The following is a 17112-nucleotide window of genomic DNA, read 5'->3' on the forward strand; positions in this document are numbered from 1 at the left end:
GTTACTTGGCTGCAGAGGATAAGTTCATTAGAGTTACCAGCCTCAGAAATTGCAGCCCAAATAAATGCTTCACAGAGTTCAAGTAACAGACACATCTCTACATCAACTATTCGGAAGGGAATGCGTGAATCAGGCCTTCATGGTCGAATTGCTGCAAAGAAACCACTACTAAAGGACACCAATAAGAAGAGACTTAGTTGGACAAAGAAACACGAGCAATGGACATTAGACCGTTGGAAATCTGTCCTTTGGTCTGATGAGGCCAAATTTGAGATTTTTGGTTAAAACGCAGAGTAGGTTAACGGATTATCTCTGCATGTGTATTTCCCACCGTGAAGCATGGAGGAGGAGGTATGATGGTGTGGGGGTGCTTTGCTGGTGACACTGTCTGTGATTTATTATTAACTCAAGGCACACTGAACCATTATGGCTACCACAACATTCTGCAGAGATTCGCCATCCCATCTGGTTTGCGCTTAGTGGGACTATCATTTGTTTTTCAACAGGACAGTGACCCAACACACCTCCAGGCAAAGTGTGGCTACTTTGAAGAATCTCAAATCTAAAATATATTTTGATTTGTAACAATTGTTTTGGTTACTACATGATTCCATATGTGTTATGTCATAGTTTGATGTCTTCACTATTATTGTACAATGTAGAAAATAGTACAAATTAAGAAAAACCCTTGAATAAGTAGGTGTGTCCAAACTATGACTGGTAGTGTATATAAGCTCACATATTTTATGGAACGGTCTGCCTACCCATGTCAGAGACGCAAACTCGGTCTCAACCTTTAAGTCTTTACTGAAGACTCATCTCTTCAGTGGGTCATATGATTGAGTGTAGTCTGGCCCAGGAGTGGGAAGGTGAACGGAAAGGCTCTGGAGCAACGAACCGCCCTTGCTGTCTCTGCCTGGCCAGTTCCCCTCTTTCCACTGGGATTCTCTGCCTCTAACCCTATTACAGGGGTTGAGTCACTGGCTTACTGGGGCTCTCTCATGCCGTCCCTGGAAGGGGTGCGTCACCTGAGTGGGTTGATTCACTGATGTGGTCATCCTGTCTGGGTTGGCGCCCCCCCTTGGGTTGTGCCATGGCGGAGATCTTTGTGGGCTATACTCAGCCTTGTCTCAGGATGGTAAGTTGGTGGTTGAAGATGGTGTGGTGTGGGGGCTGTGCTTTGGCAAAGTGGGTGGGGTTATATCCTTCCTGTTTGGCCCTGTCCGGGGTGTCCTCGGATGGGGCCACAGTGTCTCCTGACCCCTTCTGTCTCAGCCTCCAGTATTTATGCTGCAGTAGTTTGTGTCGGGGGGCTAGGGTCAGTTTGTTATATCTGGAGTACTTCTCCTGTCCTATTCGGTGTCCTGTGAGAATCTAAGTGTGCGTTCTCTAATTCTCTCCTTCTCTCTTTCTTTCTCTCGGAGGACCTGAGCCCTAGGACCATGCCCCAGGACTACCTGACATGACTCCTTGCTGTCCCCAGTCCACCTGGCCGTGCTGCTGCTCCAGTTTCAACTGTTCTGCCTTATTATTATTCAACCATGCTGGTCATTTATGAACATTTGAACATCTTGGCCATGTTCTGTTATAATCTCCACCCGGCACAGCCAGAAGAGGACTGGCCACCCCACATAGCCTGGTTCCTCTCTAGGTTTCTTCCTAGGTTTTGGCCTTTCTAGGGAGTTTTTCCTAGCCACCGTGCTTCTACACCTGCATTGCTTGCTGTTTGGGGTTTTAGGCTGGGTGACAACAGTAAGGGATCATAGCTTTCAATCGGATTCACCTGGTCCGTCTATGTCATGGAAAGAGCAGGTGTTCCTAATGTTTTGTACATCAGCGTAGATAGCACACTTTCTGTTTACATGATTCAAATGGATTCCGAATGAGGTCATAGTGGCTAATTCATTTATGTTACAGTTTAGAAGGATGAGGCATTTAGGGTGAAAAAATATAAAATTCAATAGAATCAGTATTATTATTACATGTTACCATATGTACAAATGGCACTTAATTTCAATCAAATCATTCCCAAAGAAAATAAAAAGCATTAATTAGCAGGTAATGATAATGCAATCAAGAAGTTTCAATGACATCTCAGTGTAAATCCTAGTAATGAGGGTACCAAAAAATATAGCTGTTTATGTGAACACTTCTGCATGGTGATATTGATTTCTCTCATTATAACCAACAACGTCTAGTGGGATAAATGTGCTGTTTGTTTGCAGCCACAATGCAGCCCTGTACACAGCAAAATGCATCCCACAGGGACTGAAGTTGAGTGTTCATTCAATGTTTTAATGAAGGGCGCACAATTTAAGGATATTACAAATAGACACCAAATCAAATCAAATCAAATCGAATCCAATTTTATTTGTCACATACACATGGTTAGCAGATGTTAATGCGAGTGTAGCGAAATGCTTGTGCTTCTAGTTCCGACAACGCAGTAATAACCAACAAGTAATCTAACTAACAATTCCAAAACTACTGTCTTATACACAGTGTAAGGGGATAAAGAATATGTACATAAAGATATATGAATGAGTGATGGTACAGAGCAGCATAGGCAAGATACAGTAGATGGTATCGAGTACAGTATATACATATGAGATGAGTATGTAAACAAAGTGGCATAGTTAAAGTGGCTAGTGATACATGTATTAAATAAGGATGCAGTCGATGATATAGAGTACAGTATATACGTATGCATATGAGATGAATAATGTAGGGTATGTAACATTATATTAGGTAGCATTGTTTAAAGTGGCTAGTGATATATTTTACATAATTTCCCATCAATTCCCATTATTAAAGTGGCTGGAGTTGAGTCAGTGTCAGTGTGTTGGCAGCAGCCACTCAATGTTAGTGGTGGCTGTTTAACAGTCTGATGGCCTTGAGATAGAAGCTGTTTTTCAGTCTTTCGGTCCCAGCTTTGATGCACCTGTACTGACCTTGCCTTCTGGATGATAGCGGGGTGAACAGGCAGTGGCTCGGGTGGTTGATGTCCTTGATGATCTTTATGGCCTTCCTGTGACATCGGGTGGTGTAGTTGTCCTGGAGCGCAGGTAGTTTGCCCCCGGTGATGCGTTGTGCAGACCTCACTACCCTCTGGAGAGCCTTACGGTTGTGGGCGGAGCAGTTGCCGTACCAGGCGGTGATACAGCCCGCCAGGATGCTCTCGATTGTGCATCTGTAGAAGTTTGTGAGTGCTTTTAGTGACAAGCCGAATTTCTTCAGCCTCCTGAGGTTGAAGAGGCGCTGCTGCGCCTTCTTCACGATGCTGTCTGTGTGAATGGACCAATTCAGTTTGTCTGTGATGTGTATGCCGAGGAACTTAAAACTTACTACCCTCTCCACTACTGTTCCATCGATGTGGATAGGGGGGTGTTCCCTCTGCTGTTTCCTGAAGTCCACAATCATCTCCTTAGTTTTGTTGACGTTGAGTGTGAGGTTATTTTCCTGACACCACACTCCGAGGGCCCTCACCTCCTCCCTGTAGGCCGTCTCGTCGTTGTTGGTAATCAAGCCTACCACTGTTGTGTCGTCCGCAAACTTGATGATTGAGTTGGAGGCGTGCGTGGCCACGCAGTCGTGGGTGAACAGGGAGTACAGGAGAGGGCTCAGAACGCACCCTTGTGGGGCCCCAGTGTTGAGGATCAGCGGGGTGGAGATGTTGTTGCCTACCCTCACCACCTGGGGGCGGCCCGTCAGGAAGTCCAGTACCCAGTTGCACAGGGCGGGGTCGAGACCCAGGGTCTCGAGCTTGATGACGAGCTTGGAGGGTACTATGGTGTTGAATGCCGAGCTGTAGTCGATGAACAGAATTCTCACATAGGTATTCCTCTTGTCCAGATGGGTTAGGGCAGTGTGCAGTGTGGTTGAGATTGCATCGTCTGTGGACCTATTTGGGCGGTAAGCAAATTGGAGTGGGTCTAGGGTGTCAGGTAGGGTGGAGGTGATATGGTCCTTGACTAGTCTCTCAAAGCACTTCATGATGACGAAAGTGAGTGCTACGGGGCGGTAGTCGTTTAGCTCAGTTACCTTAGCTTTCTTGGGAACAGGAACAATGGTGGCCCTCTTGAAGCATGTGGGAACAGCAGACTGGTATAGGGATTGATTGAATATGTCCGTAAACACACCGGCCAGCTGGTCTGCGCATGCTCTGAGGGCGCGGCTGGGGATGCCGTCTGGGCCTGCAGCCTTGCGAGGGTTAACACGTTTAAATGTCTTACTCACCTCGGCTGCAGTGAAGGATAGTCCGCATGTTTTCGTTGCAGGCCGTGTCAGTGGCACTGTATTGTCCTCAAAGCGGGCAAAAAAGTTATTTAGTCTGCCTGGGAGCAAGACATCCTGGTCCGTGACTGGGCTGGATTTCTTCTTGTAGTCCGTGATTGACTGTAGACCCTGCCACATGCCTCTTGTGTCTGAGCCGTTGAATTGAGATTCTACTTTGTCTCTGTACTGACGCTTAGCTTGTTTGATAGCCTTGCGGAGGGAATAGCTGCACTGTTTGTATTCGGTCATGTTACCAGTCACCTTGCCCTGATTAAAAGCAGTGGTTCGCGCTTTCAGTTTCACGCGAATGCTGCCATCAATCCACGGTTTCTGGTTAGGGAATGTTTTAATCGTTGCTATGGGAACGACATCTTCAACGCACGTTCTAATGAACTCGCACACCGAATCAGCGTATTCGTCAATGTTGTTATCTGACGCAATACGAAACATATCCCAGCAAAGTAACTGTTTTGTTATTTAGATATTGCAAAAATATATATTTTTTCTATTTTTACATGATTAATATGAACTGTCATTCATGTCACTGAACAATACAAGTCAATGTAATAAAATATTACTAAGGAAGCATATCTTTTACCTGGATTCCTCTGGTCACTATATTTCATGGAAAGAGCAGGTGATCGTAATGTTTTGTACACTCGGTGTGTATTGCAGGCATTTAGAAAAATGTTAGTCATAATTGGCACAACTATCCAATAAAAAAGAACAAACAAATGCAACACTGCAAGCTGTGTCATGTTTACATAAGGCTTTCAAATTTATTGACAGACAGATACTAAAGGTTGTTGCACCTCTGTTTTCTATTACTCTAATCAGTAGTCTCAGCAGTAGTAAGGGATTTGTAAATGTTGTCATTTACAGTTGAAGTCAGAAGTTTACATACACCTTAGCCAACTACATTTAAACTCAGTTTTTCACTTCCTTTCACTTCCAATTTGTGACATTTAATCAGAGTAAAAATTACCTGTCTTAGGTCAGTTAGGATCACCACTTCATTTTAAGAATGTGAAATAACAGAATAATAGTAGAGAGGATGATTTATTTCAGCTTTAATTTCCTTAATCACATTCCCAGTGGGTCAGAAGTGTACATACACTCAATTAGTATTTAGTAGCATTGCCTTTAAATTGTTTAACTTGGGTCAAACGTTTCAGGTAGCTTTCCACAAGCTTCCCACAATACGTTGGGTGAATGTTGGCCCATTCTTCCTGACAGAGAAGGTGTAACAGAGTCAGGTTTGTAGGCCTCCTTGCTCGCACACGCTTTTCAATTCTGCCAACAAATTTTCTATGGAATTGAGGTCAGGGTGTTGTGATTGCCACTCCAATACCTTGACTTTGTTGTCCTTAAGCCACTTTGCCACACCTTTGGAACTATGCTTGGGGTCATTGTCCATTTGCAAGACCCATTTGAGACCAAGCTTTAACTTCCTGACTAATGTCTTGAGATATTGCTTCAATATATCCACATAATTTTCCTACCTCATGATGCCATCTATTTTGTGAAATGCACCAGTCCCTCCTTCAGCAAAGCACCCACACAACAAGATGCTGCCACCCCCGTGCTCCACGGTTGGGATGGTGTTCTTCGGCTTGCAAGCCTCCCCCTTTTTCCTCCAAACATAACGATGGTCATTATGGCCGAACAGTTTTATTTTTGTTTCATCAGACCAGAGGGTATTTCTCAAAAAGTACGATCTTTGTCCCCATGTGCAGTTGCAAACCGTAGTCTGGCTTTTTTATGGCGATTTTGGAGCAGTGGCTTCTTCCTTGCTGAGCGGCCATTCAAGTTATGTCGATATAGGACTTGTTTACTGTGGATATAGATACCTTTGTACCCGTTTCCTCCAGCATCTTTACAAGGTCATTTGCTGTTGTTCTGGGATTGATTTACACTTTTCGCACCAAAGTATGTTCATCTCTAGGAGACAGAATGCATCTCCTTCCTGAGCGGTAATGACAGCTGTGTGGTCCCATGGTGTTTATACATGCGTACTACTGTTTGTACAGATGAACATGGTACCTTCAGGCATTTGGAAATTGCTCCCAAGGATGAACCAGAATTGTGGATGTCTACATTTTCTTTCTGATGTTTTGGCTGATTTATTTTAATTTCCCCATGATGTCAAGCAAAGATGCACTGAGTTGGAAGGTAGGCCTTGAAATATATCCACAGGTACACCTACAATTGAATCAAATGGTTTCAAGTAGCCTATCAGAAGCCATGACGTAATTTTCTGGAATTTTCCAAGCTGTTTATAGGTACAGTCAACTTAGTGTTCGTCAACTTCTGACCCACTGTAATTGTAATACAGTGAATTATAAATGAAATAATCTGTATGTAAACAATTGTTGGAAATATTACTTGTGTCATGCACAAAGTAGATGTCCTAACAAACTTGCCAAAACTATAGTTTGTTAACAAGAAATTTGTGGAGTCGTTGAAAAACAAGTTTTAATGACTCCAACCTAAGTGTATGTAAACTTCAGACTTCAACTGTATATGACAAAGAAATAATCCCACTTAGGTGGTGATCTAATGAAAGATGAAATGAAATATTGCTGACAACTTTATATATCTTACGTTGATTTTATTACGCACTTGAGTGCACATGCGTGGCAGAGCGCCAAAAAAACTACAATTCTGCTGACATTAAATATCCAAGTAAACTTTGCTCCAAGGCATCTGCCAAAAACAGTTGCCAGTGACTTGACCAAATGTACCTAACAAACCACTGCCAGAAATTCATATCGTTATCATAAGAGATCAAAGTTGAAAAAGTACACTTTTTAAATATATACAGTATTTCAGTACAGCTATGAACCTGCTGGATCAAAGACAATCAGACATGCCATAATAAAGTTGTGAAGTGTCAACTATTGAATTGTTTGGATGTTTTTGACAGCGCGGGACACAGATAGCATAATCTGAACAAATAATGGTCATTATTATCAAACTTGCCAACATAATGACTAATTAATGTGTTATCACAATTCCAACAAATGGATAGTTGTGCCAATTATGATTAACATTTTTCTAAATGCCTGCAACACACACCGAGTGTACAAAACATTACGATCACCTGCTCTTTCCATGAAATATAGTGACCAGAGGAATCCAGGTAAAAGATATGCTTCCTTAGTAATATTACCTGTTAAACCTACTTTAATCAGCGTAGATGAAGGGAAGGAGACAGGTTAAAGAAGGATGTTTAAGCCTTGAGACAATTGAGACATGGATTGTGTATGTGTGCCATTTAGAGGGTGAATGGCAAGACAAAATATTTAAGTGCCTTTGAACAGGGAAGGGTAGTTGTTGCCAGGTGCACCGATTTGAGTGTGTCAAGAACTGCAATGCTGCTGGGGTTTTCACACTCAACAGTTTCCCATGTGTATCAAGAATGGTCCAACAACCAAAGGACATCCAGACAATTTGACAACTGTGGGAAGCATTGCAGTCAACATGGGCCAGCATTCCTGTGGAGCACTTCCAAAACATGTTGTAGAGTCCATGTACTGACAAATTGAGACTGTTCTGAGGGCAATAGGGGGTGCATCTCAATATTAGGAAGGTTTTCCTAATGTTTTGTACACTCACTGTATAATCCCAGCTACAGTTTTTATAATACTGTACATAACATTGTTTTGCAAATGCAGAATGAACATTCTCACGGTGTATATGCTTCAAATGAATTACTTTGACCTCAAAATCTCTACTAAAATGGGAAATGAACAGAAAAGCAACATTACCAATCTAACGTGCACTGTTGTTCATCTGTTTATGCTCAGGTTATGAAATTTCAAATAGACACCAAAGTAACTGTTTTGTTATGTAGATATTGCAAAATATATATATTTACATGATTAATATGAACTGTCATTCCTGTCTCTGAACAATACAAGTCAATGTAATAAAAAAGACCAAAGAAATGCAACACTGCAATCTGTGCCATATTCCACAATGACAGTTTACATAAGGCTTTCATATTTATTGACAGACAGCTACTAAAGGTTGTTGCACCTCTGTTTTCTATTACTCTAATCAGTAGTCTCAGCAGTCGTAAGGGATTTGTAAATGTTGTCATTTATGTGACAAAGAAATAATCCCACTAAGGTGGTGATCTAATGAAAGATTAAATAAAATATTGCTGACAACTTTATATTTCTTACGTTGATTTTATTACGTACGTGAGCGCACATGCGTGGCAGAGCGCCAAAAAAAACGACAATTCTGCTGACATTAAATATCCAAGTCAACTTTGCTCCAAGGCATCTGCCAAAAACAGTTGGCAGTGCTTGACCAAATGTACCTAACAAACCACTGCCAGAAATTCATATGGTTATCATAAGAGATCAAAGTTGAAAAAGTACGCTTTTTAAATACACTGCTCAAAAAAATAAAGGGAACACTTAAACAACACAATGTAACTCCAAGTCAATCACACTTCTGTGAAATCAAACTGTCCACTTAGGAAGCAACACTGATTGACAATACATTTCACATGCTGTTGTGCAAATGGAATAGACAACAGGTGGAAATTATAGGCAATTAGCAAGACACCCCCAATAAAGGAGTGGTTCTGCAGGTGGGGACCACAGACCACTTCTCAGTTCCTATGCTTCCTGGCTGATGTTTTGGTCACTTTTGAATGCTGGCGGTGCTTTCACTCTAGTGGTAGCATGAGATGGAGTCTACAACCCACACAAGTGGCTCATGTAGTGCAGCTCATCCAGGATGGCACATCAATGCGAGCTGTTTCAAGAAGGTTTGCTGTGTCTGTCAGCGTAGTGTCCAGAGCATGGAGGCGCTACCAGGAGACATGCCAGTACATCAGGAGACGTGGAGGAGGCCGTAGGAGGGCAACAACCCAGCAGCAGGACCGCTACCTCCGCCTTTGTGCAAGGAGGAGCAGGGGGAGCACTGCCAGAGCCCTTCAAAATGACCTCCAGCAGGCCACAAATGTGCATGTGTCTGCTCAAATGGTCAGAAACAGACTCCATGAGGGTGGTATGAGGGCCCGACGTCCACAGGTGGGGGTTGTGCTCACAGCCCAACACCGTGCAGGACGTTTTTCATTTGCCCGAGAACACCAAGATTGGCAAATTCGCCACTGGCACCCTGTGCTCTTCACAGATGAAAGCAGGTTCACACTGAGCACATGTGACAGACGTGAGAGTCTGGAGACGCCGTGGAGAACGTTCTGCTGCCTGCAACATCCTGCAGCATGACTGGTTTGGCGGTGGGTCAGTCATGGTGTGGGGTGGCATTTCTTTGGGGGGCCGCACAGCCCTCCATGTGCTCGCCAGAGGTAGCCTGACTGCCATCAGGTACCGAGATGAGAACCTCAGACATCTTGTGAGACCATATGCTGGTGCGGTTGGCCCTGGGTTCCTCCTAATGCAAGACAATGCTAGACCTCATGTGGCTGGAGTGTGTCAGCAGTTCCTGCAAGAGGAAGGCATTGATGCTACGGACTGGCCCGCCCGTTCCCCAGACCTGAATCCAATTGAGCACATCTGGGACATCATGTCTCGCTTCATCCACCAACGCCACGTTGCATCACAGACTGTCCAGGAGTTCAGGAGCATGCCCAGGCGTTGTAGGGAGGTCATACAGGCACGTGGAGGCCACACACACTACTGAGCCTCATTTTGACTTGTTTTAAGGACATTGCATCAAAGTTGGATCAGCCTGTAGTGTGGTTCTCCACTTTCATTTTGAGTGTGACTCCAAATCCAGACCTCCATGGGTTGATGAATTTTGATTTCCATTGATAATTTGTGTGTGATTTTTTGTCAGCACATTCAACTATGTAAAGAAAAAAGTATTTTATAAGAATATTTCATTCATTCAGATCTAGGATGTGTTATTTTAGTGTTCCCTTTATTTTTTTGAGCAGTGTATATAATTCAGTACAGCTAGGAACCTGCTGGATCAAAGACAATTAGACATGCCAATATACATTTGAGAAGTGTCAACTATTTAACTTTTGGGATGTTTTTGACAGCTCGGGACACAGATAGCGTAATCTGAACAAATAATGGTCATTATTATCAAACTTGCCAACATAATAACTAATTAATGTGTTATCACAATTCCAACAAATGGATAGTTGTGCCAATTATGATTAACATTTTTCTAAATGCCTGCAATACACACCGAGTGTACAAAACATTACGATCACCTGCTCTTTCCATGAAATATAGTGACCAGAGGAATCCAGGTAAAAGATATGCTTCCTTAGTAATATTACCTGTTAAACCTACTTTAATCAGCGTAGATGAAGGGAAGGAGACAGGTTAAAGAAGGATGTTTAAGCCTTGAGACAATTGAGACATGGATTGTGTATGTGTGCCATTTAGAGGGTGAATGGCAAGACAAAATATTTAAGTAACTTTGAACAGGGAAGGGTAGTTGTTGCCAGGTGCACCGATTTGAGTGTGTCAAGAACTGCAATGCTGCTGGGGTTTTCGCACTCAACAGTTTCCCATGTGTATCAAGAATGGTCCAACAACCAAAGGACATCCAGACAATTTGACAACTGTGGGAAGCATTGCAGTCAACATGGGCCAGCATTCCTGTGGAGCACTTCCAAAACATGTTGTAGAGTCCATGTACTGACAAATTGAGACTGTTCTGAGGGCAATAGGGGGTGCATCTCAATATTAGGAAGGTTTTCCTAATGTTTTGTACACTCACTGTATAATCCCAGCTACAGTTTTTATAATACTGTACATAACATTGTTTTCCAAATACAGAATGAACATTCTCACTGTGTATATGCTTCGTATTAATTACTTTGACCTCAAAATCTCTACAAAAATGGGAAATGAACAGAGAATCAACATTACCAATCTAACGTGCACTGTTGTTCATCTGTTTATGCTCAGGTCATGTGTCTTCTTACGTGGTCCGTGTCTTATCTGTCTTGCTTAGTGTTTCTGAGCTGATTACTGTACATTACCTGGCCTGTCATAAATTAATCACCACCCCAGTCCAGACTCTTCTGTACTTATCTGATTGTATTGCACATTTGTTTAACCCCCCCTCCCAATTGGTTCCATGGGGGCCCACCCACCACTGGATAAACTATATAAAAACCAAGACTTAACTTCTCATCACTGACGGTTTCATCGGTGAAGTTCCCACGGTAAGCTTAGAAGGAAACTCACTAGTGACAGCTGACAGTTTCCTTGGTCATATTAGGACCGACTTGATTCATTGTGTAATTGGATAAATGGGCCTTCGATGTTAGTAACGATTTTGTTTCAGTAGCTAGCAACTGTTGCTTTCAATGTCTTGGTCTGTACACCTTTAGTCTCTGGCTATTATTTTTATTGGACTCTGACAACAACTGATGCAATATAGCTATTGGAAAGAATTTAGTGTGAATCTAAGTACATTGCTAAATTAGTTTAGTAAATAATTTAACTACATCAATGTAGTAATGAGAGTCAGTGAATGCACAAATTATTATTTAACAATTATTTCAATATTTAAATACTGTGGCACTTGTTTAGGACAGTACCCTGTGCAGTGCAGTGGGTAATGTTAATTTAATGGGGAAATGTGAATGGTGGTAGTTTATTGTTGTTCTGTCTGTTGTGAGCAGGTAATGTTCAAAACCTTGCATCAGTTCCATGCTGGCATAACCCAGTGTAAACATCCTGATTACAGGTCCAAGTATCATTGTTGAAAATATCTCTCTGTCTGTCTCTCACTCTCTCTCTTACTCTCTCTCTCTCTCTCTCTCTCTCTCTCTTTGTCTCATAGCAAATAGTCAAGATGTCTAAGCTGACAATCTTAGCAGGTGACTATGACTCCATCATTTACATCAGGCACTATCACTGCCTTCTATCGTGCAATAAAATGATACGCTTTGACAAATGTTTTTGGGGCTATTTAATTAGACATTTGCTTAACCTTTCAAAACTCTTTCTCACTCGCTCTAGGCTTGTGCCTGGTGCTGTGCCAGTTTGGCGCTTCCACCTCAGTTTCCACCACAGCTGCTGCTTCTCCCAAAATGGTGTGCTACTTCACCAACTGGTCTCAGTACAGACCAGACAAAGGGAAGTACAAGCCCGAAAATGTGGACGCCCACCTGTGCACTCACCTGATCTATGCTTTCTCCATCCTCAACCACCGCAATGAGCTGGTCACCTACGAGTGGAATGATGACGTCCTCTACAAGTCCTTCAACGCCTTGAAGATCAAGTAAATAGCTCGCTTCACAACTTATTAGTGTTGGTGTTGAATGAGGAATTTAGTTTCCCAAGTGTCCAGGGATATTTCTTTGGTTTTATTAATCCCTCCTCTGAACTGGAGCTTGTTTAAGCAGCCACTTGCAGAGTTATCAATCTACTCATATACAAAATTGCTGAATAATCTCAACCCCTTCTCTCTTTGCCATCTCTCTGCAGGAACCCTCATCTTAAGACTCTGCTGGCCGTCGGAGGATGGAACTTTGGTTCTTCCCAGTGAGCACCTCCCTTAGTCATGCTACAGGGCTATGAAAAGCACCATACATTTGGATTACTTAGATTTAGAGTATCTGCAACAGTACCTACTGTATCGTAGTGTTTGTGAGATAATCTCTGCAGCTACATTTAGGTTCTCTGGAACTGTGTTAACTATAGCTACTAGGGCACGTGAAATAACACAACTATCATGTTTTTCAGTGTAGATGCTGTTCAAAGTGCTTTTGACAGAGGACAACACGTTTGTGTTGTCAAGATAACTTTGATCGTGACTATCAGTACTATATGACTACTGGTATCTGTACTAATTTACGTTTAGTACACTTTAGCAACTATATGGTGTATTATGTTATGGCGTCATGATAGAACTTTGATCATCTCTCAGGTGTTCATGTATATAGAAAACTCTCAGTTAACCCAGAACTAAAATGTTGCATAATTTGGTTATATGCTTGATTTATGTTTACCTAGTTTGTCCATGAGAGACTAGCAAGTAGTATATCTGTGGAAGTAGTAAGGTAGTATTTAGAAACCATATGGTGTATTGTAATACAGCCTCATGATAAAACCGTCTTCCTCTCCTCAGGTTCTCCATCATGGTGAGTAATGCTGCCAACCGTCAGGCATTCATCCAGTCGTCCATCAGCTTCTTGAGAACCCATGGTTTTGACGGTCTGGATCTGGACTGGGAGTACCCCGGGGCCCGAGGGAGCCCCCCGGAGGACAAGAAGAGGTTCACTCTGCTCTGCCAGGTGGGTGTGGCTCCTCCACTACAGTTATTACTCAATGATAGTCATGTAGATAGATAAAAGGTTTGGATGTATATAGTGCTTTTCCAAGCGTTCAAAGAGCTTTACAAAATAAGATAAACTCTCCTTATTCACTAGCATACTGGGGGCATACTATTCATATATTCATATGTTCCCCATAATACGTCTTCACTGTGCATCCCCAACCCTCTCTGACACATGATGTTGTGTGTGTGTGTGTGTGTGTGTGTATTTTACAGGAGCTAGTGGCAGCCTACGCAGCTGAGGCCAAGTCCACCGGTAATGCCCAGCTCATGCTCACCGCTGCCGTGTCCGCTGGAAAGGGAACCATCGATGCTGGATATGAGATTGCCGAGATTGCCAAGTGAGTCTGCCGGCCATTTTGAATAACAAATGTTTCCTGAGGTCAATCAGTTTAAATAGCTATGGCGCTTTAGAAACAGTTTCCAGGTGCCATTTGTTCTCAGTGGTTATAGTTTGTGCGTGCGTCTCCAGGTCTCTGGACTTCATCAATGTGATGACCTACGACTTCCACGGAACTTGGGAGAGATTCACTGGACACAACAGCCCCCTGTATCGCGGTGCTCATGACGAGGGAGAGCTTATCTACTTCAACACTGTAAGGAAAAATAACACACAGACTGACAGAATCTTTATCAGTGTGTATAATGATACTATTGTAAACCCATAGTATGCAAATAGTGCGTTTAAAACCCTTGTCATTCCATCTTTATAAAGGAAAATAGGTTTTAAACATCATACAGCTTTACTGATGTTATTTACTTATAATGGTGTGGTATAATCATGACATTTGCTACACATTTTCACCATGATAGAAAAAGTATAGTGCCACTTTACTGTGGTGTGCTATTCCACAACAATAAATACTCTAGCACTGCTGAAGTACTTGCTACATTTCTCACTTCTCTCTCCATCCATCCCTCCAACCCTCTTAACCCCCTCTTTCTCTCTCAGGACTACGCCATGAAGTACTGGAGAGACAATGGCACCCCAGTGGAGAAGCTGAACATGGGCTTCGCCACCTATGGTCGTACCTTCCGCCTGACATCATCTGACACCAGCGTTGGAGCACCAGTCAGTGGCCCTGCCTCCGCCGGGCCCTACACCCGCGAAGCTGGCTTCTGGGCCTACTATGAGGTGAGAGCCTGGCTGCTGGGGGCCAAAACATTCAACACCAAAATGTTAAGCAAAGTTAGAAATTCATTTTTCATTGTTATTCCAAGAATGCTGTACAACGGAGACCTTTGCATGAGTTTTTCACAAAACAAACTCCCTTTTTGTGTGTTTTGTTCAGATCTGCACCTTCATAAATGGCGCAACAGTTGAGATGATTGCAGACCAGATGGTTCCCTATGCCTACAGTGGCAATGAGTGGGTTGGATTTGACTCCAAGCAGAGCTTTGAGACCAAGGTCATTTCCCCTAATCAGTTTACATAATATTGTAATTTAGATAAGACATTTTTGCCCATAGTCATTAAAGTGGTCAACAAAAAGTCTGGTATGATACTTCTGTGACATATCCTCTAAATATATTCACCCTCTCTATCTATGTCTATCTACTGCGGTCTCCTCATTCGATCCGCTGCACAGGTCCGCTACATGAAGGACAACAAGTTTGGCGGTGCCTTCGTGTGGGCCCTGGATCTTGATGACTTCGCCAACCAGTTCTGCGCTGAGGGCAACCACCCTCTGTTGGGACATCTGCGCAAACTTCTTGACATCGGTAAGTCTGAAGTTTTAGTGAAGGAGCAAACCTGATATTCAAAAACTAAAGTGTAATCTGAAATGAATCAACTACTAGACCAGATTATCCCACTGTGTGATGGGCCACTATGATAAATCCAGTCAGATAAAATAATGTCCCGAAATGACATCACTGTTTCATCACCTCAGCTCCCTCCTTCATGGTAAAACCCTCTCTCCTTTTATTTTTCCTTCCATCCAGTACTACCCCCTCTGCCCCCTACCACCACCCCCAAACCTGGCTCAGTCACCACCACCCGCCCCACCACCACCACCGCCACCACCCACGCCCCTGGGACAGGCTTCTGCAACGGAAAGCCTGATGGCATCTACGCCAACCCAGACGACATCACCACCTTCTACATGTGTGCCCATGGCCTCACCCACCTCAAAAACTGCAGCAACGGCTCGGTCTTCGACCCCGGCTCCAAGATCTGCGTGTGGCCTTAAGCGCGTTGTGAGGAAGTAAGGGTGTGAATTAGCATCGCTAATGCCAACGTTGTATTTACCAATTTTAAATTTGACTGCACTGCCCCTTTAATTTACTTTTGGAAAATAAATATTTCCACAATATGAGGTCAAAATAACACTAGGAAATGGTAAAAATGTTATGATAATGCCCTTTAGCGTACACTTGGAATTTCAGCCTGTTCAGATGGGATGGAGTTTTTGGTCCACAACTTGACATCACAATCTGATCTGATTATTCTGACCAATGACCAGTCATCTTTTATTTGCATATGTATCCTCCTCCTTGGGGTAAGTTGGGTAGGCTCTAGATTCTAGACCATAGAGATTCTACTAAATTAGTATTTTAGTTTCTAACTGTATGGTCTTGATGCTCCTATCCGCCAATCAGGGCTGTGTATGTAAATATATTTAAATTTGTATCAACACGCCCACATGACCAGACTGAGTATTTCAAACGGAAAAAGAGGCACAGGGAAACAATATATTTAGTTATTTTATTAGTTATATTCATGAAAAACACAGTGATTTATTATACATACAGTGAGGATTTGAAAATGTAATTAAAAAGACTGCATCAGGGATTTAAAGATGCTATATTAAACTTTTTGGTTGACCCAACAAATTCACATAGAACTGTGCGTTATAGATCTGTCATGCTCATCGAAAGCAAGTCTAAGAAGTGGTAGATCTGTTCTATGTGTGGTATTTCTATACTTCTGATGCTCAAGTTTAGTTTTTGCGTCTTTTACTTTCGGTTTTGTACACCAGCTTCATACAGCTGAAAATATATTTCAGTGGTTTAGATGGTACAATGATTCTCTACACTATACTTGCTTGTTTTGTCACATAAACTGAAATTAGGCGAACTATTCGAATTTTAGCAATCAGGAAATGGTGGAGCGATTTTTGCATAGTGCATCTTTAAGTGTTACCGTGGTGCTAAAACATGTTGTGTGGGAAGGGAAGAATGCTGAATGTAGAAAGTAATTGAGATGCAATTAGTTGAGTCTCGCGCTTAGTTTTGTAGAAGTGAAAACTGTTTTGTTTTGAATGAGTTCAAAAAAATGAAAGATTCTGCCTTATCTTGTATTTTCCCTTTGTTCGACATGTTTAATACTTTTAATTCTTACACTAAAACATGTATTACCTTCTTGGTTTTGCATGACAAACGCATTTGTGTTGCGATACTTCTACAAACCCAGAGCCATATACTGTATCTCTATAGTCTTTATTCTACTTGAATATCTGTTTATTTTCCCTTCTAATTAATGACTCCTCATCAAATGGCATTTGAAAATACACTGGTGATACAATATAGTATTCAAACGATAAT

General features: G+C 42.4%; 1 protein-coding gene across 1 annotated transcript; it reads left to right on the forward strand.

Moving 5' to 3' along the window:
• The first annotated feature begins 11377 nt into the window (after window positions 1-11377).
• Window positions 11378-16861, forward strand: LOC115142943 (acidic mammalian chitinase-like). The gene is made up of 11 exons (XM_029682831.2): window positions 11378-11446; window positions 12070-12106; window positions 12249-12510; window positions 12717-12773; window positions 13360-13525; window positions 13783-13907; window positions 14039-14162; window positions 14519-14701; window positions 14859-14975; window positions 15156-15288; window positions 15511-16861. Exons 2-11 carry the CDS (start codon window positions 12082-12084, stop codon window positions 15756-15758), a joined length of 1440 nt encoding a protein of 479 aa, XP_029538691.1. The 5' UTR covers window positions 11378-11446; window positions 12070-12081; the 3' UTR covers window positions 15759-16861.
• The last annotated feature ends 251 nt before the right edge of the window (window positions 16862-17112 follow it).

This window comes from Oncorhynchus nerka, linkage group LG15, assembly GCF_034236695.1.
Source record: "Oncorhynchus nerka isolate Pitt River linkage group LG15, Oner_Uvic_2.0, whole genome shotgun sequence".
In the NCBI taxonomy this organism is placed as follows: domain Eukaryota; kingdom Metazoa; phylum Chordata; class Actinopteri; order Salmoniformes; family Salmonidae; genus Oncorhynchus; species Oncorhynchus nerka.

Coding starts and splice junctions, on each gene's coding strand:
- LOC115142943 (XM_029682831.2), top strand. CDS start 12,082: ATGTCTAAGCTGACAATCTTAGCAG. Junction 12,107..12,248: donor TAAGCTGACAATCTTAGCAG/GTGACTATGACT, acceptor CACTCGCTCTAG/GCTTGTGCCTGGTGCTGTGC. Junction 13,908..14,038: donor GAGATTGCCGAGATTGCCAA/GTGAGTCTGCCG, acceptor GTGCGTCTCCAG/GTCTCTGGACTTCATCAATG.